This window comes from Labrus mixtus, chromosome 13, assembly GCF_963584025.1.
Source record: "Labrus mixtus chromosome 13, fLabMix1.1, whole genome shotgun sequence".
In the NCBI taxonomy this organism is placed as follows: Eukaryota; Metazoa; Chordata; class Actinopteri; order Labriformes; family Labridae; genus Labrus; species Labrus mixtus.
In genome coordinates this window covers 10,106,478-10,134,279 of record NC_083624.1, presented here as the reverse complement: position 1 = coordinate 10,134,279, position 27,802 = coordinate 10,106,478, and the positions used below count along the sequence as shown (strand labels likewise).

Below are 27,802 nucleotides of genomic sequence, written 5' to 3'. Positions count from 1 at the left end.
GTGTGCAAAGAAAGAACAACACTTCTTATATGTACTGTATTGTAAAATTGGGGAACTTTAAATACAGTTATTGCATGTTTTGGATAGCACTTTCTATCTCATCAGAGAACACTTGAGGTTTTTATGACGGAAATACCCAATATTTGGTGTCTAGGACTCTGGGGCGGCTGTGGCTCAGTCTGTCGGCTCTCAACTGGAAGGTCGGGGGTTCGATCCTCAGATCCTGTAGCAACATGTCCGATGTGTCCTTGGGCAAGACACTTAACCCCCGAGTTTCTACGTCTGTGGCGTGTGCATGTGTATGAATGGATGAGTTACTTCTGATGGACTCTTCACTCAGCAGACTCTGCCATCAGTGTGTGAATGTGTAGGTGTGACCTGCGGTGTAAAAGCGCTTTGAGTAGTCAGAAGACTAGAAAAGAAATATACAAGCTCAAGTCCATTTACCATTTCGGATTTCTATGTTTGTTGCCGTGGTATCGAAACAGGTATCGACAGTGTTTGATTTTTTATTTGTATTGTGTCAAAGTTTAAAAATCAGGTATAGTGACACCTTAAAAGACACGTCAACTCACCATATCCGCTTTAAAAAATGTCTGGAGTCTGGATGAGTCGGCGATTTCCTGTTAAAATGTTAATGAACAAACTCTGACCTCTGCAACAAGAGACTTTGCAAACAAATGATGCACCACATTCTGATCACTTGGAGTATTTGTACAGTCTCACTGACTAACAGCTGCTTCTCCTCTCAGTGCTCCCAGAGCATCCAGACGGCAGGTCGTCCAATAAAACTATGACTTAATTTGTTACTCGTAGATCAGTAGCGACGCAGGGCAGCCATGCTGGGACTTTCACACCTCCAGTGCCCAGTTTAACATGATCAGCAAATGGATAAACACGGCATGTGTTTGCAGCTGCACGTGTCTGTTGACTCTGGAGGCCCCCGGGCTGCCCGCTAAACGACGAGGCCTGCTCAGCAGAGGTGCTAAAAGTGACGCCTTCTCGACACCATGAGAACATATCAGTGTGCACATACTCATACTCAGGATACCGAGACATGAATCACTGAGCAGGACGCTTAAAATAAGAACAGCAATCATTTTTATTGACAAATAAATTACGTGATGTCTACTTACATATTTACATTAATTTATAATCATTTCTGATGTCAGCATAAAAATAAAACTCATATTTCAAAAACACATAAAACTATGACGCATGGGTTAGGATTACTCATACTTAGTGCATTTACAAATTAGTTTGGGAATATATTTGTGGATCTGAAAACGTAATCATCTGTTGCAAAAAATCTCCAATCTTTCCATCTTTTTTTTTTCTTCTGCTGCAGCACCCAAAGGTGACATTAAAGGAGGTAACATTCCCCATCAGCAGGAGCCATGACTCATGCAGCAGCTGAGTTTCACAAGCTGTATGATGAGTTTAACAAATGCCCTACACCATACCTGTGAGTATATTTATGCATATAGTGCCCTTGATAAATGACTGTATATTTTGGAAATGGATGTGCATGCACCACATGTATGCTTCAGTTTGCTTAGGTCTTTATTTGAGCGTGCATAATTGACCAGAGGGGTGTACTACCAAACAAACTAAGACCAAGTCATCGACACATCATCACAGAAAAGGCCTGATTGTTTGTCACCTGATCGTCATGAGGGACATATAAGAAAATAAAGAATACTAAAAAAGTGCAAATTCCTTAATTGAATTATTTCTAGACCACTCGTTGAACTTTCTCTGATGCCTTTATTCAGAGATAGGACAGTGGATAGAGTCAGAAATCTGGGATAGAGAGAGTTTGGGGAATGACTTGCGATCAGATTTGAACCTGGGCTGCCTGCTTGGAGGACTCCATACATGTGTGGCACGTACTAACCACTACGCTAGCTGCCCCAAAGCTCCTGTCAGGGACTTTCAGTTTTTGTTGATTTTGGCGCCCCCCTGTGGACAAAGTGATGCATACTATTCCTTTGCTGATCTTGTTCTGTACATGTGAGGGTGGTGAATTCCTTTTTCCAGATCATATTGAAATTCATAATTTGTGATACCATACCAGTTCACTCTTTGTTGTAACTTGCATTTAGTGGGCACTAGACTTCCTGTATGACACAAAAAAACCTCAGCCTGATGGCTACTGTGTGTGTGCTGATGTGTTACTCAAATTTAAAGGTGACATATTCTCCTCCTCTTCAACCAGTTTAAATAAGTCTCAGAGCTCCTCAAAACATGTGTGTGAAGTTTCTTGTTCTAAATCCACTCTGATCCTGTATTTGATCATGTCTATGAACCCCTCTATTTCAGCCCTGCTCAGAACAGGCTGTTTCTGTGTCTGTACCTTTAAATGTAAATGAGCTGTGTCTGACCACGCCCCCTCTCTGGAAGGGCTTGGGTGTACTCTGGCTTTCTCGCTCCATGTCCTATTGTTTACGGTGAGAAGGCAGACTCGGAGGGCAGAACAAACACCTAGCTGTGGGAGTGTCACCCACCTGGGGGAGGGGCTACTGCCCTTTGTGATGTCATGAAGGGAATTCTCCAAACGGCCTGTTTGAGCACACATTTTCTGAAAAGTGGAGCAGGCAGAAGACACAGAAGATGGACTTTTCTCATCATTGGGGGGTTTGTAGACAGACTAGGGACACATATTAGTGTTAGAGGAACATGGTGAAGTGTATTTAGCATAACATGTGACCTTTAAAATAAAATAAAACATGTGTGTAACATATTGCATATATTCTTATGAAGAATGCTGATATGGGTAGAATAAGTGAAAGACTGATGCTTTATAAAGACGATTTCAGAACTGAAACTTTGAACATAAAGAGTAGTGAGTCATGGTGATCCAGCCCGGTAAAAAGCGAGACCGCTACAAAAAACTGTAAGCTCTGACTTTGGGCTCAACATTACTCACTTAGTGATCCTGTGTAGTAGTAGTAGTACAGCCCTCTGAATTGTCATAATGTTATTTTAAAGGTGTGTGTGTTTCACTCAAAGTCACAGCCCAGGAGTTCTATCCGCATAGTGATGGAGCCCATCCAGCTTTTGGGAACGATCCGGATGAATCGGGAGAAAATTGGAGGGTAGATGTAGTTCTTGACGTGGTCGTTGTTATCTGTATTTCCAAAGAATGTCTGCATTTTGCGGGAAGAGACATTTTTAGTATCCACTTTCCTGCCTTGGTAAAAGAAAACTTTAATGTGGTATACTTTGCATTTCGATTTTCCTGCAGCTCACCTTGGAGGAGATAGCCTCGTCGTCTGTGTACTGGTTCCAGTGGATCCCATTGTCGCTGTACAGCAGAGAGTAGGAGATGACGTACATCTGTTTCCCCAGAGCCATGGCTCCTTGTGTTATGATACCTGTGATCTTTTTAACCTGAGGCAGCTCCACCTGAAGCCACTGGTTCATGTCGTTATACTGAGATAGACAGGTAAGAAACAGAAGGTTTGACTACAGATATCTCTGTGCTCTTAAAGGTAGAGTCAGTAGCTTTTTCCTAAAAATTAAAATCCAGACTTGTACAAAAGTAAAGCTGCTTAATCATCCCTTCTGGGCCTCCATGCATGTGTGGTGGTGACTGTGACTGTGTCTGCAGAGACCCTGACCTCTGATTAGATTTTACTGTTCTGGTTTGTTTGGATTGAGGCGGGACGTTTCTGGACGGGGAGCTGGTGTGTTTCCTCCAGCCAATGACAGCGCAGCAGTTGGGTTTAGGAGTGGATGCAATTTAGTGATCGGACGCAATTCAAACTGGTGAATATGATGGATGTAGCGGCAAAGATGAGAAAATATAATCACAGTGAGGTGAAACTTAAAGCAGATTAAGCTCGTTCCAAAACAAGGATGAACCTTTTGTTGGCTTTCACCAGCAGACGTGGAGTTGGCCTGATTTCTATTGGACAGGTAGATGCCAAACAACGGTGGTTAGCTTGTGCTAGCGTGTGGTAGCTTGCAGTGTACAGTAGGTACAAGCAGTAAATACTAGAGTTCTGGGGGTGATGAGCCCAGGAGAAGGGGACTAGTTTGAATGTTTACAAGCTGCAACGAAAAATATTACTGACTCCACCTTTAAGGGTTAAAAGGCTGAAGTTAGATAAGATCCAGAACTACAAGGTCAATAAGTCTGTTTGTCATACACAGTATTAGTATTTGTACATTTGCCTGCCACGCGTTGATGGTTCCCTGTTTGTTGAGACGAGCGAGTGAGGGTTTCCAGGGTCCAGAGTACCAGCTGGTGGCTCTGGAGCTGGCTGTGATCCGATGGTCTTCGATGAGTCCGGTCTCCATCCCCAGAGGCACTGAGCAGCCTGAGAGAGGAGACAAGAGAGGTCAAATTTACAGAACATCTAATGACATCCATTTTGTTTTTAACAGGTGTAATCTTGTTTACATATTTTGAGGTCTCGATGACTAACGGGTACAAAATATCGGGGAATAGCTAGGAGGAGGAGTAGAATTAAATTGTAAATACATTTTTTGTCAATGAAGTTTGGTGGCTTTAAAGAGAGTGACGTTACATCTCTTGTGGTCAAAAGGAACCTTCTTTAATAGAAAGGTCTGTATAAACATATACATTACCATCCAGCTCACAGCCGTAGAACTCCATGCGAAGTGTTCCCTTGCCGTACCAGTCGACAGGGTGAAGTCTGATGAACCGTCCAATCACAGGAGGAAAGAAGATGTTTTTGCTCACCTCGTGGGATTCCTGGTTCCCGGTGAACGACTGTAGAAAGAATCGGCAGACACAAAGAATTAAAGAGGTGATCTGTGTCAGTTTGAAGCTGTTTGTTCAAATCAAGAAGGTCATCAAACTTCTCCCACCTTCCTGAGGTCCCTGCTGTTGCCCTTAAAGAAGATCCAGTTCCTGCGGTCCGTGCTGTAAGAGATGTAGTACCTGACCACAAACTGGGAATGGAAGAGCTGTTTGGCTCCCTGCGTGGCGACCTGGCTGATCACAACTGGCCGCTGGAAGTCCACCTGGACAGGAGGAAGTCCACATGGAGCAGATTATGTTTAGGAACAAAGTGAACACAGTCAAACAAAGTAATTCCACTTCTAAGACATACCTGAATCCAGCTGTGGTTCTTCTCTGTGCTCCAGGCGTTGTATTTGCCATGATTGTTCAGTCTGGCGAGATGGGGTTCCCAGTATCCTTTAAAGATGAAGGTGATATCATTTCTCAAGTGACATATCAGCATTATGGAACAATACCCTGCAATAATTGTACACTGATTGTGGATCCAGCAGGACCACAGGGATTACGGTTACCTCTGGTGTTGATTGCGGTGATCTGTTCATCTTTCACGCTGCCTGACTCCAGACCCAGCGGACGGTAACAGTCTGATAAGAAACATTGAGGTGAATACAACAAATCGTCAGTGAAGTGAGAATAAAACTCTACATCCTGCAGAGATATTTTTTTTAATCGTCCGTACCATCATCTAGAGCCAGAAAGAGGGTCTGCATGCCCTTCTGTTGGTTGAAGCCGACTTCTGTCTCCAGCTGCCACAGGCCGGGTTTGGATGGATACATCTCCAGAGTAGCAAAACTTCCTGCAAAAACAGTTCATTTGAAAGTGCTACATTTCACATATCAAATAAGATTAGCAGGGCAATTGACTTGGCCTTAGACGTAAATAGTTGTCTTGTTTGAAAAATAATTTTAAAAAAAGGTCACCAGGCAGCAGCGGGTACACAGCTTGTCTGTAGCTGGTGGTCTTCTTGTGGAGGAATGTCTGTCCGTGGAAGTGGACACTCTGAAAGTCTTTTGGAGAACCCATGTTGATCAGGTGCCAAGCCACAAGCTGGTTTGTGTACATCCGCAGACCTTTCAGGTTGAATATAATCCCATTGATGGCTTTGGAAAAAAACAACAGATAAAAATAAATTTTTAGCATTTACATTACTTTGTAATCCCTGACTGATCATTCTTGAAAGTATCAAAGAAACGTATAACACTGGCTTTACCCAATGAAGATGTTAAATTATTCTTTCTGTTGTATTTAAAGTAGAGCTGTCATGATTCATTTTTCAAAATGCGCTAAATCTCCTAATTTCCATAGTAAATCGTGATTAACCATGTTTTTATTGCATGTTTGAAATTCCATTATTTTCCATTTCAAAACAATTTTTGCTATGCTTTTATTTTGAATTGTTGGACTGTCTTAAGCTAATGGTTCTTTACTTCCTGTTTGGATACAGACCTGCTTTAATTTTGAAATAAAATAAGGCACTTCCAGAAGATCGGAGGTTACCACATTAACTTAGCCACAGAAAAAGGAATATGTAAAAGATCGAAATGTAAATGAAAATAGCTCAAAGGAACGGTAAAAAAATAAATGGTGTACGCCACAAGGTGAATATTACTTTTGACTCGTTAACTGAGCCATCTGGGAGTTTTTAAAAGTGATATGAGACATTCAGGCGTAGCAGGTGGTTCATTTCCATCATTGTGACTATAGGGAGACCCTGCATAGGCTTAGCTACGGTGCGCCCAAAGGGACATAACCGCACACAACTTGTAATAAAGTAATGGGTTAATTTGAGCCCTTAATAGAATTGCAATTAACACATTAACATGTTGCATTACAATGGAACTTGAGGTCCTCCCTGAAGCTGAGGGCCATAGTTCTCCTTCGACTTTTCCTCTGGATCCTCTCGCGGTTATTCTCGTAGTACCAGCTCTGGGATTCATCAAAGGTCATGAAGAGCAACATGAACTCCCTCATGTTTGGTAACTTGTTGTCCAGTGTTCCCTCTCGACACACCAGCAGAGGCCCAATCAAGCCAGAGTTGATATCCTTTTCCTTGAATACAGAGCAAACACTGAGTTTACTATCAGCTTTTAGAAATGTGTAAAACATTCCACTCTGTTAAAAAAAACTTACACATAGTATATTTTGAAGAAAGGAATAGTCCTTAAAGTGACCTCTTTATGATCTTGCAATAATTCTGAATGGATATATTTGTGGTTGCTGAAACATGACTCAACCCTGGCTAAAACTGTGGCCATGTTTCAGTTACTTTCAGCCAATTCACGTGTACATTGTGTATTTTCAAGTTGCCACAAGGGGGCAGCAGAGTAAGAAACGATCGGCTGTTTTGATAGTTTTAATGCTCCTAGACATTAACATAGTTAGTATATAAACATCTAAAAAAAAATGCAAATTACTCACAGGGTTAACACCTGAATAGTAGGCCCAGGTCCGACAGTTAGACTCGTCTGGTGTTGGCCCAACCGCAGAAGGGACCTTCCACAAATATGTGAAGGTGGTATTGGGCTTAACCTCATCGTCATATTGATACCAGTACTTAGAGCCATCCTCATAGGACAGACCTTCTGTTTGTTTGGTATAGGTGACGCCATTTGGATGTAATGAAAATGGACGGTTGGCATTGTTCCTGAACACCACCTACAACACGAAGAGACGCAATCAAAGGTTCAGTATGTAACAAAGGCTCTGAAGGAATATACAAATGTGCCTTTTTACTTGCCAACAGATCAATGGATCGTAAAAATGAATAAAGCTACAGTTAAGATACAGTCTTACCATTATGCTTTGTCCAACCTCTGCCTTAATGACAGGTCCAAGAATGCCTAAATGCTCATCCATCTCCCCTCTTATTTCAGGGGTTCTGAAGCTACTGTCCATGTAACCTCGGAAAACCACCTTGGTGAACTTCGTCTCTCTGCTGTTAAGTTGTGACCTGTCTTGCCTCCTGTGGAGACAATACAACTTTATTTCAATTTGTGGATGTGAAGCTGTGGTAGAACTCTACAATAAATCTGAACTACCATATCTTCTCAATTGTCAAATGAGCTTTCTGTAAGGCTTACCTCTGTCCGTAGCCGGCATAGTCCCACTCAACCTCTTCTGCAGCGATGAAATAAGTTCTGACATTTGGGCCTGCGAATTTCAGGTAGTACTTGGCTGTCTCGTCCAGGTTGAGATTCTTGATGTCTTCATGATCACTGTAGGGGTCTTTGTAGACAACATACTCATATTCATCTGCTTTCACATCTAGATCATCTATTCCTAGATGATCCGGTTCATCTCCAGGAATATACAGCTCATAGTCACTGAAATCAGGCCTAGGCACACCGATGACGACAGGCTGGTTAATGAGTTCATCCTCAACAGAGAAAGGATGAGGTACACTTGGTCGTGCCCCACGTGGGGCCATGCCTGTATTGAATCCTCGCGGAGAGAATGGTGAACCACTTCTTGCCTGAGGCTTGTATTCCTTCCTCCTCTTTGTTTTCATGCCTTGGCCCTTCTGGGGTCTCTGTCGGACATTCTTGGTCTTTTTTGGTGTTGGTGTTGTTTTGGGGGCCTCTTTACCTAAATACTTCATCAGGTCATCAGGAATCTCCAATGGTACCACTTGGTGAGTTCCGTCATAGGTCCAGTTGTACTCTTGCGTCTTTACAGATTTTGTTTTAATCACCGTTGCATCATTTTCTTTAAGGTAGATAACCACTTCTTCATTGCTTTCTGAGGAAAATAGCTCCTCAGAACTGTCCTTCCTGGAGAGGGATAGGTTTCCCGAAATCATGGTCTCATTGGTCAAACTATGTGAAGATGAAGATGTTGTTTGGTTCGACTGGTCAAGAAGAGCTGTAACATTACCCCTTCCCTCCATACTAATCTCCAATGATGAATTTGAGATTAATATATTCATCGAGACATTCTGCAAGGGCACAATTTCCCCACGAGTATGCAATATGCTTTCAAGGCTGGAATTGGATGAAATATTGGCATTATCAGAAGAGTTCCCTTTGAGTCCATACTCTAGCTCCTCAGCGGTGTTCAGAGAGTCATTAGCTTTGGTTTGGTTGCCAGTTTTGATTTCAGCCTCTCCAACATCAGTCATTGGAATAGACAATGAATGGTTTGTTCCATCTGCTGACACATTAGCATGAGTAGTCGCTGTGTTATTCTCAACAGCCTTTTCATTTCTGTGTGACAGGGAGGTGACATTTCCATTCGGTGTTTCATGGATATTGTTTTTGGAGAAACTGGATAGAGGCTCAGAGACGGAGAACATATCCCCTCTGGTAAGCATCTCCTTGGATTTATTTGCCAAGATATTACTGTTAAAAGTCTGGTTATCCCCATTTGGGGTTAGATTCATTCCTTCAGCGTCCAAGACAGAACTTGAATTTCCATGTAATGTTACTGTGAGATTGTTAATTTCTCTTGTTATAGTTCCAATCATTGATGATGTCGTAGCATTGGTGGCATTGGTGGCATTGGTGGCATTGGTAGCATTGGTGGCATTGTTAGCATTTGTCATAATAGTTTCATTCTTTGCCAGTGTATATGAGCTATGAAAACCTGTTGTATTCTCTGTTTTAGATGTGGTAGAATTGTCTAAAGTTAAACGGGTGCTACTGATCTGAAAATGTGTTGTATTCTCACTGCTTAGGTTCAACACATTTTCTGTTGTAATATTCAGTCCATCCAACTTTTTCCATTTTGAAGATAATGTCTCATTTTGTGCATTCGGCTTCGGTATAGAGTCCTTGTATTTATGCTTTGTATTAGCCATATTAAGGATAATATCCGTATCTCCATCAGGGACATCAACAACATCATAGTTGAGGAAAGTCAGGTCCAGCAACTCAACACTCGAGCTCTTAGATTGGTTCTTTTGAGACCTAAGACCCAATTCTGCTGCAAAGAAATCTGTGTAGATATCTATCTCAACTGGTTTCTTTTCTTTTTCAGTTTTTGACTCCTCCGCTTCCTTCTTGATCTCAGCCAAGCTCAGAGGGTTCCACTGAGTGAATGCTGGATTTTCTGGATCTTCAAAGTCATTGTACTCATACTGGTAATCGCGGTAGCACTCGACATCCTGAAATCTCACACGCATTCCTTTCATTGTCTCATGGGAGTTCAGGGAAGCCAGGAGCCAGCGGCCTGGTTCAAAAGAGACACACAGATTAATCATAAACTTTAAAGACATTTGATTTGATTACATTAAAGCATTGCTACATAACAATATTTTGAAAATAAAGTGTTGAATCAGACTTAAAAAAGAATCTAACAAACCAATGTTTTCCATGTTCATAGTGATGGTCTCTCCAGTCATGGGGTAAAGGCTGAGGAAGTCCTCTGTGCGATCATTCAGCGTAAATGGATGTCCGTAAAAAGTAGCCGTCTGGATGTAGTCCTGCGCTCCAACGCTGGACATGTGCCATGTCGCAACCTCACCATTGCAAAAGCCGAGGAGGGGGCCACTCTCAAACATATAACCGTTGATTGCTGAGAGAACATTTTGATAAATATAAGTCCTCTTTCAGGCAGCAAAGAAAAATTTAATTATACGCATGAACAAATAAAAGACAGAATAATGATTGAGGTTAACTTTTATGAGTCATTGCAATTGTGACAAAACTTACTATGCATGACATTGGATTTATAAAAGTCGGGGTCTGCCTTGTTGACTTTGGATCGATCACAATATTGTCGAATGTTGTGGTCCAGGTACCAGCTCTTGTTCTCATCAAACACAGCTAACATTGCATGCTGCTCCTTGTCTGCTCTCAGCTGTAGATACAAACCAATGTAGTCAGTTCACGTTTGGTTCATTGGCTTTCTAAATATTTGACTCCTCCTACACAGAGTCACAAAACTGCTGCAGTCCCATCATCAAAAACACAACATATTCATACAACTTTGAATAAAAATAAGTTCCCATGAAAAGATTAAGAGTCTGCAGGCATTCAACGAGCTCTGAGAAATCACAATTCATCCAGAACATCAACATCTCGACCAGATTTAAACAGATTGATCATATGAATTAAAAAGAAAATATCAGCAAGAAAAAATAAATCATCCTAATAGTGGTGCTACTGGAAAGGTCAAGGACTCACAACAGTCAGAATGGATTCATCTCCAACCACCGGATTGCTGATGGACGGTCTAGCTCCCCCCACCCCCTTGCTCTCTATCCCTCTTCCTGCATCTTATCCCATCTCTCCCCCTATCCCTTTCCAAGCCCGGCGCAGTCTAGGCCTGTGAAGACTGTTTCGTCATGAGCCGGGGATCCGGCCGAAGATTTCTGCCTTTTAATAAGGCAGTTTTTTCTTACCACTGTAACTTTTGCTGCTTTGCTAAAGTGCTCATGATGGATAGGCCGGATCTTTGTAACATAGCAATAAGTAAGGTCCTTTACCTGCTTTTTGTAACATAACAATGAGTAAGGTCTTTTACCTGCTCTTTTGTAATGTTAACAGACAATGAGTAAGGTATTTTACCTGCTTCTTGTAAAGTGTCTCGAGATAACACTTGTTATGAGTTGACGCTATACAAATAAAAGTTGATTGATTGATTGATCTCCTGGGGACAATGAAAAACACATCCGACCAAAGTGGATGCCCAACAAACATGGTAGAGTCTTTTTACCTGAACATTTCTGACATTGAGGGACTGACTCTTGCAGATGAGGATTGATCCGATCAGTCCTGAGGCGATGTCTCGTGGTGTGTCCACCGCGCTGTGGTACAGTCGTGTCAGACATCGAGAGTCTCCTCCCAAAGGCTCATCCTCTTCCAAAACTCTCCATACATAAGTGTGAGTCTCACCTGGCTGAACTCCATGAGACTGGTTACCTTGAAAACACATTGAAATGTTCATTACTCATCATTATTTCAGAAACAAATCTTGTTTTTCTTTTGCTGCAAAAAAAACAACTTGTTGCTACTACTTTCATGCCCCTGCTTGATTGTGGTGATGTTTTATATATGCATGCATCTTCTCAGTGCCTAAAATCTCTGGATAGTGTCTATCATGGTGCGTTGAGATTAATAACAAATCTCAGGGCCCTGACTCATCATTGTACTCTGTATGATCGAGTCAGCTGGCCTGCATTGTCTCAGCGTAGAAAAACTCATTGGCATGTCCTTATTTATAAGGCTTTATTCAACCTGCTTCCCACGTACTTGTGTAACTGTATTCATGTGAAAAGTGCTGGAAGACACAGTCTTCGCTCTGCAACCCAGTTACAAATGTTGTTGTTGTTATCTGTTCCCAAAGTGCATCTTGAAATGGGGAAAAGGAGTTTCACGCCGGTACGCTGCACCGGCGGCCTGGAATCTCCTGCAGGATGATCTGTGTCTGGGGGAGCTTGTCTCTTTAAATCATTTTAAAAGTAGATTGAAGGTGTGTGAGGAAGATGCTTCAGTTTGTAGATGCTTTGACTAATGACTTTCTGCTCTGTGACTCAGGACATGTTAAACTGTGTTTGTAATTACTCTGTGTTTTATGTCTGTAACTCTTTGTTGTGCTGCTGCCCCTCTTGGCCAGGACACTCTTGCAAATGAGATTCTTAATCTCAATGAGGTACTCCTGGTTAAATAATTTAAATAAATAAAATAAATAAATACATTTGAATTGTTTTAGAAAGTCAAACTATTTGTTTTACAGTGATGGGAGATTTGGTACCTCCTGCTGGGTAGTTGGCGCCCTCTTCTGACTTCTCTATCGACAGTCCATGCGGGTAGATGCTGTAAGGCCTGGAGGCCATGTTCTTAAACACAATCTGTAAGAGGACAGAGGGATGTGTGAGGACTAACGGCTTGATTTCACAATAAATTAAATCTATTAGCACAAAATGCAGGATTTTCTGATTGAAAACCTGCAGCTGAAAGTCGGTGTTTTAACATCCTAGTTAACACTGCACACTTTCAGCTGCTGATTACCAAGCTTTAGACAGAGTTGCAAGTAGTGGTGTCAAACTGTTATTTTTAAAATTGCATTAAATCTCTGAATTGAGTGAATTGCGATTTATCACATTTTTGACTACATGTTTGAAATTCCATTATTGCATTTAAGTTTTTGTTTTGCTTTTATTTTGTATTTTGTACTGTCTTAAGCTTTAAGGTAGTTTACTTCCTGTATGGATAACCACCTGCTTTTATTTTGAAACAGAATCAGGGACGTCTTGTACATCAAAGTAACAACATTTACTTTATTATTTCGTCATGCACCTGTTGTTGTAAAAAATATAGAAACATTTATACTAACTCACCTTGATGACATCTCTGATTTGCGCCCTGATGACAGGACCCAATATCCCCAGCTCATTTTTCCTCTGTTGTGACTCCAGCTTTTCAGTGAATGACTCGTTTTTGTACAGTGTGTACACGGCCTTCTTGTACTTCTTACCGATGCGTGTTGGTGACTGTCTCAGGTACTGGAGCTTAAAGTCCCTACACAAAGAAACAAAACAAAACAAGGTTTCATTTCTGTTTAGACACTGGATCAACTTCTATCAGCAAGCAATGCATGAAAGATATAAAATGTAAATTCTGCTTACTCGTCAACGTGTTCATGAATTTCAGGCACGTAGTCCCAGACGATCTCCTCCGCAGCGATGTAGTATTTCCACTCCTTGCTCTGTCGTTTCTGCTCAATGGTCATTCTTCTATTGGGTGCTCTGAAGCCGTCACACTTTTTCACATCCACAAAACCATGCATGCCCGCTGCAATGGTAGAAACACGTTAGATTCACTGGTTTTAAAAAGGCTCTCTTATAATTTACATGATGTTATCACTCCTACCCTCCATGTGCTTTGCAGTGAGAGAGGAGAGCAGCCAGCGGCCCGTGTGTAGAGCCTGCATTCTGGCCGTGGTGGAGGAGCCACTGATCAGTCCCACTGACGACACTTTATGTCCAGTCTGCTGCAGCACATGTCCGTTCAGGTGCACAGAGAACACCTCAGGCTCCGAGCTCATACCCAGCAGATGCAGGCTGACAGGGGCGTTTGCACACACACTGACATCTGGAGAGAAGAGACTGTTAGGAACTTTGTGTATTTTGTCTGACAATAGTTTGGTTTACACAGAACATCTGGTATCAGTCTTTGCACTGACTGTACAACACATACTGTACATGACGGTGTGATCTACTTACCATCAGTCTGAACAGTAAAGCAGTAGACAAGTATTCACATGCAGAAAATGACATGCTTTTATATAAAAGGAGATCATTTAGTAACAACGTTTTCTTACAATCAAGGATGATGAAACAGCTGCTGGAAAATATACCAAACAGTGGGAACTATTCAGTTTGGGGATTTGAAGCTTTTATTCTCTATTGAAGCCATTTAAAGACCAAAATGACATCGGCAGATTAATTAAAAAAATGTAAGTTAACTACCTGCGGGAGGGTGATTATTGTTGTGCTCAGCCATTCACCCACCAAAGAAGATAAAAATAAAAAAATCATATGAAGACAACTATTAGGGAAATGTAAAATTTCTGACTTGATTCAAAGGAGCAATATGTAACTCTGACACCTAGTGTTTAAACTGGGCATTGCAGTCCTAATTCTAAACATTAGAAAGCCCCCCCCCCTCTCTAAAGTCGATGATCACGCAGGTTGCTATGTGGTGGACACTGAAGCTTCAGTGTTTAGCCAGCTCTGCATCGGTCTGTAAATCTTTCTGTGTTCTAACCTCTCTCCATTTTTCGAAAGCATCTCCAATATTGATCCTAGTTTGAGCACGTTTCTGCTTCTGGTACAATCACTTCTATCTGAACCAGTACCTGAATTTGAAGTTTAATATATCAGCCCTACAGCTGTCAAATTATATGAAGTGAAAAGAGCAATATCAGCCTCTTAAACTATGTGAAACAATGCTTCCCAAAGTCAACTTCATATTTAGTAAAAAGAAAGAAACGAGAATATCAGCCACTGTGCCACAGTAGCCACTTACTAAATGAGTGGACAAACTCACCAGGTAAGGATCCCTCTGTGTATCCGTTGATGGTGTATTTGACGTGGTTATCCGAGGAGTAGCTGTTTGGTTTGTATTTACTCTCCTTCTCATGAAAAACCCCGAAGAGGAACGTGTATTCATGGTGGACGCCGACCTGCTTCCCTGAATCATCCAGACTGCCTGCAGCGGGAGAGAAAGAATCCAAATCTGTCATTCAGATGCAAATAATTCCCCTGACCAGCACTAGAGAAAACAGCCACATGCTTACCGTGCTTGCAGATGAGCAAAGTACCGATGAGGCCCGAGTTGTAGTCCTCAACAACATTCTGGTGGGAGATGTAGTTGTAGGTGAGACAGGTGGGGTCACTCTTCTGTGGAGAAACCTCTGACGTCACCTCCCAGTAGTAAACGTGTTCACTGTTGGGCTGCACAACGTCGTCCTCTTTCTCTTTCTGTGAGGTGTTGTCAAAGTAGTGAGCTCCTGCAGAAACAATGGGCAGTCGGTCTAAAATGCCATGTGGTATACTTTCAGGGCAACCATAAGTAAGGTGAACAAAGTATCATATTCATACTCATTGCATTTAAAGAGACACACACACCAAAACGGAGCGTTCTGAGAGAGCTGGTTTGTACAGGGTCACAAACCTCCTCTGGTGCTTGATTCATGATATATTTTGACCAAAGCACAGCACAGATGTTTCATTTAGACCACAGGGGATTGTTTGAAAAGGTGGAAGAGGGGGAGAATATGTCCTCTTCAAATCTCTGCACTCTGACTTTTTCATTAAGAACATATTAGGGATTCATTTCCTTATTTAAATGATGGCAGGAACGTCCTGTTATTTCTCTTTATATGAGCAGATAGTGATTTCCTCAGGCTTAACAGTTCTTCCTGTTGGACTTCAGTACAGTCTACTTTGATAATCTGCCTCTCCGGGTTAATCTTTGAGAAAAAGACAAACAAAGTTGTTTGTTTTGTTGGCCAATCTTGTATAATTATCAGAATGAGTAACATCATGAAGACCAGCGCTGACCCTAACACAGGGTAACACAGAGGAATCGCTTAGACTCATGCACAGCTGAGTTAACGGACACCCACCTTCAGACTGTTTCCCATAAGCGATGCCATGTGGGTGGATGCTGTGCGGTCCCGTCGCCATGTTTCTGAAAGTGACCACAATGGTCTCGCCCTCCTCCGCCCGCAGGGTGGGTCCGACCAGACCTGCGGAGAGAAACAGGATTTGGTTTGTTAGGTCTCTGCATCACATGTATGTTTTATTACATCATCATGAGACAGCGGGGGGAAATGACGTGAAGACATTCTGACTCATCGCTGTGTTGCTGAAGTGAAAAGACATTTTAACCATCCGCTCGTGTTTTGTAATGTACAACAATGTGATTCCCTCTCTTACCTTACTAATATTTATTCTAGAAAGAAGCTATTGGGCAACTTAGAAACATTCCTGGAAACCAACATGAACTTTGGTAAAAGTCAGAAGTATTGAATAAGGACGGTGTTGTTGATGTCTCACTCCAGACAGTGTTACTCACCGTTATTCACTTCAGCTCTTTTTGAAACTGAGGATGGGGATGCAACTAATAGTCAGACAAAATACAACTCCATGGCAACCACATTACAGTATTCATCAAATAGTCGCTCCAATATCAAAACAACAATATGTAGGAATACGGCTTGGTGCGCTTTGAAGGTCTCTAAACTCAGAAAGTGCTTTTAGCTCCTCCCCCTCATCGACTATGTGCATTTGTTGACAATCAGAGGGTGGCAGTTAGCATCTGGGGTATACATACAGTATATGTGTAGTCATCTGTTCCCATGACGACTATAGGCCATGGTTAAATGGCTGCATTGGAGAGGGTGATTTATTTATTACATTTATTTAAATTTATTTTAAATTTTCTGCAGCTGGTAAATGGTAAGCCCTTCCAGAGAGGGGGCGTGGTTAGACACAGCTCATTTACATTTAAAGCTACAGACACAGAAACAGCCTGTTCTGAGCAGGGCTGAAATAGAGGGGTTTATAGACATGATCAAATACAGGATCAGAGTGGATTTAGAACAAGTAACTTCACACACATGTTTTGAGGAGCTCTGAGACTTATTTAAACTGGTTGAAGAGGAGGAGAATGTGTCACCTTTAATTATCTTTACAACAGTTGTATTCAAATCCCCTCCCTTCTAAGAAGTTATTAGCTGATAAATATTTGAGTCTGGATGGATAGTAGACTTGCAGACAGGATGAGTATTTCTTTGTGGTTAAAGACAGACTGTGTATACGCAATAGTTACCTAACCAGGAGGGATGAGTCTTTGCCTGTCTGAAGTCTTTCTCATATTCCCGAAAGACCACTTTCTTATAGGTGGGACCGAACCTGAGACACAAAAAAAGAATCAGCACACACACACACACACACACACACACACACATGTCCTACTCACAACACTGCTAATCTATGATATGGACTTCAAGATAGGACACGTTTACTCATGATGCAACTGTTGGTCGTGTGTTTGTCAAAATAACGCTGATACTGTCCGAGGCTGGGGAACAGAGCGGCAAAGAAATGTAACGAGGACAATCTGGACTGATGTTATCAGGTCACAGACACATTTAACAACAGAACATGAGCAAATGTGGAAAGATTGTCTAAAGGAATACAAATACTGAGACAGAAATACAATTAAAAAATTTCATTTTCAAAGTGTTTCATTCTTGTGATGTCATAAATGTTCCACTAGTGTCCTACCTGTGAGAGTCATTTCCAGAGTAGTTCCAGTCTATCTCCACAGCAGCGATGTAGTAGTGTCTCTCTCTGGGTTGATGCTGCTCGGATCTGTGAGCGAGAAGAACCAGGACGAGCAGAAGACGTCGAGCTCCAGCCCAGAAACAGAGCCTCATGTCCAGTCCCTCAGGTGAGCTGGGTCTATGTTCTGGAAGTGAAGAAGAAGAAGAGTGATCTGACAGAGAGGTGCACTGCTCTGAGCTTTATCCGTCACTGACACACAAACCCACACACCCACCCACACACACACACACACACACACACACACACACACACACACACACACACACACACACACACACACACACACACACGTTCAAACATTATGTCCCAGGGCAATGAACTGTGTCTCAGTGTATTTTCTCTCCCCCCTCCCACCCCACCTCTCTTGTAATTAAAACCTCCTGTGTTTGGCTGTGAGTCATCCCCGAGGGGTCCAGGGTGTGCGTCTTCACATCATCTCATGGGGAAAAAACAACATGATTGGGATGAGTGCGGGAATTTACACAGAAAACGTCTCTAACCGCAAAGCTACCATGGAAAAAAAAAACACTGTCATGATACAAGATTCAACTGATGCAACCTTTATTTATAATTTGGAAGAGACACATGATCAATAAGCCTTTTATACTGCTGTAGATGACATGAGTACAGGCAATGTTAATGTTCAGTAGTTTGCCACTTTTTCGACTCCACCTTTTTAAAAACAATACAATCTGTTATTTTAATGATCAATATCATCAAGAAGTACAGAAGCTGTCAAAATAACTGCATCGATTTCATAACACCGGTGAGAAGGAGAGGAAGGAAGCCATCAAACATTGCAAGATAAACACATTTCAGCACTGACACATTGCCAATGTTTTTGTGCAATTTTCTGCAATTTTTGGGGGAAATTAAAGTGAGAATTTACAAAACACCGGGTGTCTAGGACTTCTGTTTTTGTTGCCACGGTAACAAAAGAGGAATCAAAATTGTTTGAGTTTTACTAGAATGATGGAAACGTTCAAATTTCTGATATCGCAACAACCCTGCTTGCATAAAGTTTAACAGACGATGTGCATGATTTAAAAAAATTCCATGGAGGATCTCAAGGGCTGAAATCCTCGGTGATGACTCGGGATTAGGGATGTTAATGATTAATCATTAATCGAATTTAACAAATTAAAAACGTATAAACCTACAATCTGTTAACAATTCTACCAACTAGAACTAACGGTTGAGAAAAACGGCTGTAATTTGCAACCCTACCTACTGGGGACTTCAGGGATTTAAAGGGCCACAGTCATTTCTGTCCACCTGTTTTTCTTCTCCTCTCCATCAGTCCAGGAGAACTGCACGTCCCTTCGCTTCCCCGCCTTGTTTACTAGTTTGCAGCTTTGGTGCTAGCGAGACCGCATCTATCGGCTGTTGTCAATGGTCACATCATGAAACAACAAAACTTGCATAAGACCAGACGACTTGAGACCATATTAAACCGTATTAAACATGTCTGATTTTATCTAGAAGCCAATAGGCTACCTGGGTGGTGTTCAAGTATGAAGGTGGCAGTAGCTCAGTCTGTAGGGACTTGGGTTAGGAACCAGAGGGTAGCTCAAGTCCCAATGCGGCTCAGAATGTCAAACTTGGTCTGGTAGTTGGAGAGGTGTCAGGCCTATGCATGTGAAAAGCATGTCTCTCAATAACAGAGTGCAGAACCAGAATTTCCCTCAGAGATTGAAAAAGTATTCTATATAAAATTCAAAGCAAATAAAACAATTCTAATATCAGGACACCACTCTGTGATTTAAAGGATGAGAAATGCACACTTGCCCAAAGAATAAAAACAACTTCACATGCGCTCAAGTTTTCATTTTTAAATGATTGCTTAATTCAGTTATGCAATCCCAACAATATGTTTTTACCTTTTTTTTAAAGACTTTTCTGCTTTTATGTCTTTAAATATCAAATCACACAAGATTTAATTTGGCTTTTTTGACACAGATGAACCAGATGGTTTGCTTTCACTCTGACATTATTTAACTTTTATCTTCTTGATCCCTGTAATCATCTGTGTGGCAATTAAATGTGAAAACTTCCTTAAAGGGGGAGATCATTTGAAATGTGCTGTATCTCCTGGACGAGTCCTTGGCATCCATAAACGTCTATTTAGCATTCCTCGCCCTGATTATCGCAATTCTTCGTCATGTAGGAGTCGGTTTTCTGACACCTGCAGTTCATCCAAAAAACAGCCGAGAGACTCCTCATGGTACCAAGAAGAGCCGGCACATCTTCCCTGCACTGTCCTCCCTCTAATGTTTATCAGATTCATACAGAATTTATTTTCATTTGGAGCATTTATTTGTTTTTTTAAAACACTTGAACAGCACTCGACCTTTAAAAATATTACTATTGATGCATTAAAAGGTATTTCCACCCATGCATTTGCTGTCAGCGCTTGATAGGTGGAAGTCATCCTTGGTATCTGGGCGTGGTCTCGTCCGGTGTCTGTAGGTGTTGTCACCTTTTCATAGAACAGCTGCACAGGATGTGGAGACAGCATGTTTTGTAAGCAGTGGTTTGATACGGCTAATGCAAATCAATTTTATAAATGAGAGATGCTCGATCCACCGATCCTTTTTTTCTGTTCCGATATGATACTGATTCCGATTTCTTAAAAAAAAAAAAATATCATAATTAATAATGTTATTGTTGTCGTTGCTGTATTAGGTATTTGTAAGGCTACACAACGCTGTAGTAAACCTGGCATTGCATTTCTCATTCAAAGAGCAAAAAAAAATCATAAAAACTGAAATGATACTAAATTAATGTATCTGAACTTTGTGCTGGCTTCACCAGGCACATTGCACCCGGGGGTGATGTGGGTGATGTTGCGACACTCACAGTTTTACTGAAACGTACTTTCATCCCCCGTACTTTTTACCGGGGGAGTCATTGATGAAAACTGATTGGTCAAGTTAGATTAATTGAGTGATAATTCAGCCAATCAGAGCTGTTCGTTTACAGTTGAAGCGCGGTAAAGTTAGAAACATTCAGCAGTAATCCTGCTAATTAACTACCTAAGAACAGCCGCACTTTTAAAATTGCTGCTCCACCCCTGAGCGTCACAATAAAGTAGCTAAATAAATTAAAATATGTAGCCTACAATTTAAGAAAAAAAAAATACAATCACAAAAAGCTTTGGTTTTGAATGTGTGCAATAATGTAATGTTTCCATGTAGGATTTAAAGAGGGACATGAAGACAATAAGTCTTGGCACCTTTAAAAAAAATGTTGGAACAAGATTAGGCTACCGGTAATTAGCCTAATTTAATTTAATTTAATTTGGGGAAGGCTATTTCGTCATCAAAAAGAACGAGTGTGAATCTTAGTTGAACATTTACGTTTTTTTTCAAAACAAGATTTAGATCAGTTCAGAGAGTCTGACTAAAAGAGCAGTCCCAGAAAAAGGAGAGTTTCATTATGCAAATCTGGGACAATCGGAAGTCCGGGTGTGTGTGCGTGTACGACGACGTCATCGCGGCACCTGTGCCAGTACGCATGCGCATGGAAATCTAGGAACAGGAAGAGTTGATTGGAAACAAAAATGCTTCAGAGATGCCTTTGTAAAAAGGATAACCACAAGTAAGTGACTCTTTTAAACTGCTTTCTGTGCATCTTATGAGTATCAATGTGTTTTAAATTAAACAGAAGAAGCGTGATTTATAATATTTGTAGAAATATGACGGTTTTTGAATCAGGAACAAAGATGCTAATTTAGCTCTGAGCTCTGTTTGTTTACTTCAGATTATCCTGCGGATGAAAATTATCCGACGTCCCTCATGCAAACGATATCTCAAAGATGTTTATGGTTTTGATCAGTGGTTGGGTCCATTAAATGTCAGAAATTAGTAAGAAACAGATTCGTTCGTCTTGATAAGTCATTATTTGTTCGACCGACAGCCCAACTAAAAAGATAATTAATTGAAAAGCTGGAAAATAATCACATTTTTTATAAACAAAAGCACGAAAACTTCGCCTTTTTCACTCACTACCGTCCAATTTAGCTTGGACACTGGTTTGTACGGTGGCCCGGAAGGTCAACTGCACAAATGTTTCAGGACTGCCAAAAAAAACATTTTACAACATGCAAAAAAATATTTCATGAAATGCAAATACATAAACACGTAACAATATATCATGAAGCATTAAAAAACATTTCACCTGCTGCAAAAGAAAAACATTAAATTCCTGCAGAAACTGTTTTTACACTCTGTGTAGTTCTGCAGACGTGAAATGTTTTTCTTGTTTCATGGGATATTCTTGCATTTAGTAAAAGACTTCCTGAAAACAAGGAATGGCCTAATATTAGGGGGTCTAGGACTTTTGTAGCTGTGATGTTTTCACCCATGATGAAAAACATGTCCAGTCAACAACTACAAACTGTGTTTTCAAATAGATGTTCTTGTCATTTATCCGACCTGTTTCTGCCCTCGACGGTGTCTGTGCAGGTCCTCAGTCATCCGGGTCAGGGTGAATCGAAGCTAGGGCTGGGCAATATGACCTCAAATCAACTTCACGATTAATTGAACATTTGACCTCGATTATGATTCATGAACGATTATTTAGTTTTTTTGCCCTCATAGTTCACTGACTTGGTCTCTACTTTAAATATGCTCAACTATTAAAGCTTGGATATGTTTTCTTATGAAAGAGTTCATATCTGATGAACTCTTTTGTGGTTATTGAGGAAATGAACTTCTCTAAAACAGTAGAAAATAAATAACTTGCATTTCATGTGCTGTAATGTTTCTGTACCGAGACAAACCAGTTTGTCCACTTCCCTTTGTGTTACAGATTCTGTAAAGTAATCTTATGATGACCTAGATACTGAGCACAAAGTCTGATCCTAACTCTGTTTTTGTGTCAAATCAGGTTTGACTGCTTCGACTTCCAGTCGTAGCCATGTTGTACTGCACGCCCTCCCCCAGGCTGTGCTCGCGCTCCTTGGCCTACACGCTGGCCCTCGGCCTGGGCTTCGTCACCCTGGGGACCACTCGTATCCTGCTGCTCAAATTCTCTGCAAACGCTGGTGACTATGAGATGGATTTATTTCTTTATTTCAGGCAGATGACGAGACGTTCTAAGATCTTTAAATCAGGACACTAATTATAAAATTGTTGAGCGTGCCTTTTTTGTTTGTCGTCGATCTGCAGACAGCAAGTATGACTTCCTCCCTGCGTCGGTCAATCTGCTTGCCGAGCTGCTCAAACTGCTCTTCTGCCTGCTGATGTCACTCAGGGTCATAGTCCGAGGTAAAGACAGAAGTCGCTGACATCTCAGCATGTGTGTTGTTGTGTGTGTGTTGAACTAGTTTCATTCTCTGTTTCTCTTCAGAGGGGCGATCCTGCAGAGAGCTCGGCTGGTCCTCTAGTCGATCGTTCCTAAATTCTCTGAAGTGGTCCGTCCCTGCGTTCCTCTACTTCCTCGACAACCTCATCGTCTTCTATGTGATGACCTACCTGCAGCCTGTCAGTGAACGCCTCAATATTTAATATTTCATAATCACTTCGAGATGTGAATGTTTTGTTTTGGCTTTACAGTAGGGCTTCTTTTGTTGCATAAATCCAAATGATTTAATACCCTTACCAAATTCTGTTTAAGGGATTTAAAAGTGATCGCTGACCTGATCACCTCGAATATGAACCTGATTGTTAAGTCTCTGCGAAAAGTCTCAGTCAAAATCCAAATGTAGATTGTGCCCTCTCTTATCAAACCTACTTTTACTAAACGTCCCGACTAAAGACTCCCCGCTCTTCTCATGTTCTGTTATCGTTCTGCTCTTTATCTCTAACCCAGCTGTGGTTCCTCTTGTTCCCAGGTCTTGGCGGTGTTGTTCTCCAACTTTGTCATCCTGATTACAGCTGTTCTCTTCAGAATCATTCTCAAGTAAGTGACTCATCGCACGACTCTGATCCTACCACTCTGTTCTGTACAGTGAGATAGTGTGTGTGTGTGTATTTCCTTTTGTTTGACTTGTTAAGATAAGAGAGAGAGAGAGAGAGAGAGAGAGAGAGAGAGAAGGGGGAGAGGAGAGAGAGAGGAGAGAGAGAGAGAGAGGAGAGAGAGGAGAGAGAGAGAGGAGAGAGAGAGAGGAGAGAGAGAGAGGAGAGAGAGAGAGAGAGAGAGAGAGGGGAGAGAGAGAGAGGGGGAGAGAGAGAGGGGAGAGAGAGAGGGAGAGAAGAGAGAGGGGGAGAGAGATGGAGAGGGAGAGAGGGGGAGAGAGAGAGATGGAGAGGGGGAGAGAGAAGGAGAGAGAGAGAGAGAGGGAGAGAGAGAGAGAGAGAGAGAGAGAGGGAGAGGGAGAGGGAGAGAGAGAGAGAGAGAGAGAGCCCCCTTCAAGGACTACAGCCTCTGTACATTGGGGATGTGAACTGACCACTAGGCGCCCTATTCCATCTACGGTGAGTCGAAGTTGACACAAACTACCACGACTTAAACTAAAAACATCTCGTCCATCACTTTTTCCTTCAGGCGGCGTCTGTCCTGGGTTCAGTGGGCGGCCTTAGTCGTCCTCTTCCTGTCCATTGTTTCCTTGACGACGGGATCGGGAGGCAGCCAAAATGCCATCGGCGTGCCCGGTCTCCACTCTAACCCGCTCTCCACCCCGTCGAACTCCTGCCTGCTCTACACACAGCTGCTGGAGCAGATGAGGAACAGCAGGTCATGTGACACTGTGATGGATGCAGAAATGATTCAGTCCTTTATGTTGTGCTAAGTTCTGATTGGTTGCTTGTTTTCACAGTGCGAGCGGATCATGGGTGTCGTCCCTGCCCGGTCAGGCCTGGAGGGACCACGTTGTGGGGAAGCTTCGCTCTCTGGGTGTGGGTCACATCCTGCTCGTCCTCCAGTGCTTCGTCTCCGCCATGGCCAACATCTACAACGAGAAGATCCTGAAAGAAGGAGACCAGCTCACCGAGAGCATCTTCATCCAGAACAGTAAACTGTGAGGAGCGTCTGGTGATGACGACAATGAGGTAGAGGAAACAGCGCTTCATCCTAACCCCGGTCCTGTGCTCTGTGGTTCTGCAGGTATGCCTTTGGCGTTGTGTTTAACGCTATGACCCTCGGGTTCGGCAGTGAAGCACGCGGACTCACTGTCCACTGTGGCCTCCTACACGGACACAACGTCTACTCACTGGGTCTGGTGCTGGTCACTGGTGAGCCAATCAGAATTAAGTCCCTCACACCTGAAAGATCAATTTTCTGTTTTGTTTGCATCTTTTAAACCGATCGTATTTGGGATTTTTTCTGATCTGATGCCTCCTTTAGAGACGTGTTTTTTTTGCCATCTCTCCTCGTCTCTCCGCAGCGGCCCTGGGTTTATTTGTGGCCTTCATCCTAAAATTCAGAGACAACATGTTCCACGTCCTGACAGGACAGATCACCACCGTCCTGGTCACCGCCCTCTCCCTCTTGCTGTTCGACTTCCGGCCCTCGCTGGACTTCTTCCTCCAGGCTCCCACGGTCCTGCTGGCCATCTTCATCTACAACGCCAGCCGGCCAAAAGACCTGGAGTACAGCCTGCAGCAAGAGAAGCTGCGGGTCGTCAACGGAGAGGTTTTCGAGAGGTCCAGAGGGGTACGGATCAGATTGCACACACACTCACACACACACACACACACACACACACAGACCTTCTGTAGTCACGGTCCTCTCCTCAGCTAACCCCGATGTAAAGCCCCCTCCTCCCTTCACTCACACACCCACACACATACTCTAGGAAAACTTTGGCCCTTGTGTCTCTATAATGTGATTTCTTCCATGCAGGAGGAAACAGAATCTCTGCATTCAGACTCACTCTGGAGACTCAGCTCACATGATTTCATTAAGTCGATGAAGTCTATTGGATTGTGAAAGAGGAAGCTTTTAAACAGAACAGATGTCAGTGAGGCCTTATGAGGACGCTGTTCTGGACTCTGCGGGACTCTGAGGGGACTTTTTTTGTTTAGCATTAGAAGACTTGAAGGCTTTGGTGCTGATGCTCAGAGATAGCCTCTCGTTTATCTTTCTGACCTCTGACCTCCCTAAAACCTCCCCCTGATCAGATCAGATCCTCCTGTTGATTCTGGTCGTCATCACTCAGGCTCGACTTTCTCGTTTCTTCCAAACATTTCTCAAGTGGCGTCCTATTAAATATGAGTAGAGGGCCTTTGCAGCAGAAAGCGTACGCCTGGAGAAAAAGTGCAGCACCCAGCGTATTTTCTTTGTGAGTCCGCTCCGAGCGCTCAAGTAGAAAATTGTTCAACTTTTCAGAAAGGCGCTGTTGACATTACCGACGATCTTTTCCAAATGTAAGGTATTCCCCGTAGTTTAGCCTCCTACGGCTCGTGTCTTGTACCCACGTCCTCCTCGCCCTGTGTCTGATCGGGAAATAAACGATCTCAAATTTAAAAAAACAATGCAGTAAAAAGTAACGGAGCAGTGTCGGTCGTGCAGCGCCTGTTGTCATAGAGACAGGACTGACTTGCAGTTTTAATTTGTTTCACAGCTGAAAGCGAAGACGTCTCTGTTTTGCACAATCGTTCAGGGCACCATAATGTTGCATTAATTTGGGTGTAAAACATATTGTGTCTGTGTGTGACCGTGATACGGCCACATAAGATTGTTTTACGCATAATCCCGTTTAATAAGAGCTTAAATAGAAAACACATGAGCAAGAACATAACTTAAAAAAGATTGTGCAGACATCCTGCAGTCACAAGTTGAAGTGACCTCGGGTAGGCAGGACAAAACTCTGCATATATCTGTAAAGATCTTTGCTGCTGTAGAAGAAGAATAGACTGATATCACGGCTGCTTGCTTTCTGATTCTTCATTTATCTCTTCTCGATGTTTATGTTTATTGTGTTGCAGGACGGCGAGGAGCTGGAGCTGCTGACCAAGACGAACACAGACAGCGAGTCAGACGAGGAGTCTTTGTAGTGCTGAGTTAGCGCTCACATTCAGGACAGAGGATTGTCATGAAGCTGCTCTGTGGACTGACGCTCTTGAACGCAGAGGGCGTGCAGAGGTTTGGTGTCCGAGCGTTGACCGACTGTCAGCAGGGAAACAGTGAATCCTGTGGATCAAGTGTGTGATGAACTCTTGTGAGTATTAAGGCTGTTGTGTATATTTTGAAATGTGCCTGTCTTTGTATAAGTGCTTTAATTAAAGGGGAACGCCTGTACTTTTTAACCTCGGCCCTATGTTTACATATTTTGGGTGGTTTTTTTTAGAGTAATGTAACAGCTGTTCAAGGTTAAAATATCATCTTCCCTTTGTAACAAAAAGTCTATCTCTGCAGGGATCCTTTCTGTAACGCTGTCAGACACTTAGAATAACAATCTGAGTCAGTCAGTGAATATAAAACAGGAACTTTGAGTGGAAAGACTTTGACCATTGCTGCCATTACAGCCCGTTCTGCAGCCGCCATCTAAGTCGACCGACTAGAGCCGTTCCAGACCCTGATCCTAAAAGTCGGTTAGACCCCAAACCATGTTTAATAGGGCCACGGTTTAAAAATACTCCCTAATTAAGTGGAAGGAACACTGTATTTGCTGTTTGGGATCATGAGGCAGATTCTTTTAGAGATTTTAGTTTGATGATTCCTGCCGTGTGTGTGCAGGTATTTGGCTGCTTGCAGGTGGTTGTACGAGCAGCATCCTCACGTCGACAGTCGTATGATTGTATAACAATATGTGTGCAGTGTAAATGCAATATTCGGTCTATACTGAAACCATGAGGGGAAACGTTTTAGCATCACATAAAAGCACAAACTGAAGCTTCCAGACATCGCCGTGGTAACTGTAAATTATACATACCATACGTTTACACACTCAGAGAGTAGAGGGCTTTCTATTCTGCAGCTCAAACCGTGAACACGTACAACAACCAAGAGCACAGAGTACTCTGCTTTACACATTCCTGTTTGATGTTTTCAAACTGTGAAGTACCCGTAAGTCTTATTCTATGAAAATTCCTGTATGTGCCATAAAGTCTGACCTTTGACTGCTTGTGATTCTGCAAATAAACTGCAAATAAAAACTGCTTTTTAATTTGTCTTCATGTTATTCAAAGCCTTGTTTGTATATTTTATTAATGATAAATTAACATGTGTAACTTCATACTAGTGTTGTAGTACTTCAAATCGGTCTTGGTCTCAAGTCCGCTTTTTGAAGGTCTTGTCTCAGAATTGAAAGCATCCCTAAATGTCTTGGTCTTGACTCGGTCTCATAC

The 27,802-nt window shown here is 42.2% G+C and overlaps 2 protein-coding genes across 2 annotated transcripts; one reads left to right on the top strand and one right to left on the bottom strand.

Annotated features, from left to right (window-relative positions):
• Positions 1 to 1,084: 1,084 nt before the first annotated feature.
• Positions 1,085 to 17,763, bottom strand: f5 (coagulation factor V). The gene is made up of 26 exons (XM_061053640.1): positions 17,511 to 17,763; positions 17,053 to 17,135; positions 15,845 to 15,967; positions 15,014 to 15,226; positions 14,764 to 14,925; positions 13,585 to 13,806; positions 13,341 to 13,506; positions 13,053 to 13,233; positions 12,467 to 12,563; positions 11,429 to 11,634; positions 10,423 to 10,570; positions 10,073 to 10,285; positions 7,855 to 9,940; positions 7,568 to 7,736; positions 7,193 to 7,429; positions 6,607 to 6,823; positions 5,695 to 5,874; positions 5,454 to 5,570; positions 5,287 to 5,358; positions 5,085 to 5,170; positions 4,840 to 4,995; positions 4,597 to 4,741; positions 4,174 to 4,325; positions 3,253 to 3,435; positions 1,934 to 3,149; positions 1,085 to 1,758 (listed from the first exon to the last, which is right to left on the bottom strand). Exons 1-25 carry the CDS (start codon positions 17,660 to 17,662, stop codon positions 3,003 to 3,005), a joined length of 5,913 nt encoding a protein of 1,970 aa, XP_060909623.1. The 5' UTR covers positions 17,663 to 17,763; the 3' UTR covers positions 1,085 to 1,758; positions 1,934 to 3,002.
• Positions 17,764 to 21,032: 3,269 nt separating this feature from the next.
• slc35a5 (solute carrier family 35 member A5) lies at positions 21,033 to 27,613 on the top strand. The gene is made up of 10 exons (XM_061053639.1): positions 21,033 to 21,170; positions 22,461 to 22,617; positions 22,742 to 22,840; positions 22,923 to 23,056; positions 23,407 to 23,474; positions 24,060 to 24,248; positions 24,331 to 24,531; positions 24,618 to 24,745; positions 24,898 to 25,166; positions 26,441 to 27,613. Exons 2-10 carry the CDS (start codon positions 22,491 to 22,493, stop codon positions 26,507 to 26,509), a joined length of 1,284 nt encoding a protein of 427 aa, XP_060909622.1. The 5' UTR covers positions 21,033 to 21,170; positions 22,461 to 22,490; the 3' UTR covers positions 26,510 to 27,613.
• Positions 27,614 to 27,802: the final 189 nt, after the last annotated feature.

Excerpts from the sequence above, each read along its gene's own strand:
- f5 (XM_061053640.1), bottom strand. The coding sequence starts at position 17,662 with ATGAGGCTCTGTTTCTGGGCTGGAGCTCGACGTCTTCTGCTCGTCCTG. Across the intron at positions 14,926-15,013 it reads TTTGCTCATCTGCAAGCACG|GCAGTCTGGATGATTCAGGG; the intron begins GTAAGCATGTGG and ends CTCCCGCTGCAG. Across the intron at positions 10,286-10,422 it reads TAAATCCAATGTCATGCATA|CAATCAACGGTTATATGTTT; the intron begins GTAAGTTTTGTC and ends ATGTTCTCTCAG.
- slc35a5 (XM_061053639.1), top strand. The coding sequence starts at position 22,491 with ATGTTGTACTGCACGCCCTCCCCCAGGCTGTGCTCGCGCTCCTTGGCC. Across the intron at positions 24,249-24,330 it reads GAGCAGATGAGGAACAGCAG|TGCGAGCGGATCATGGGTGT; the intron begins GTCATGTGACAC and ends TTGTTTTCACAG. Across the intron at positions 25,167-26,440 it reads TTTTCGAGAGGTCCAGAGGG|GACGGCGAGGAGCTGGAGCT; the intron begins GTACGGATCAGA and ends ATTGTGTTGCAG.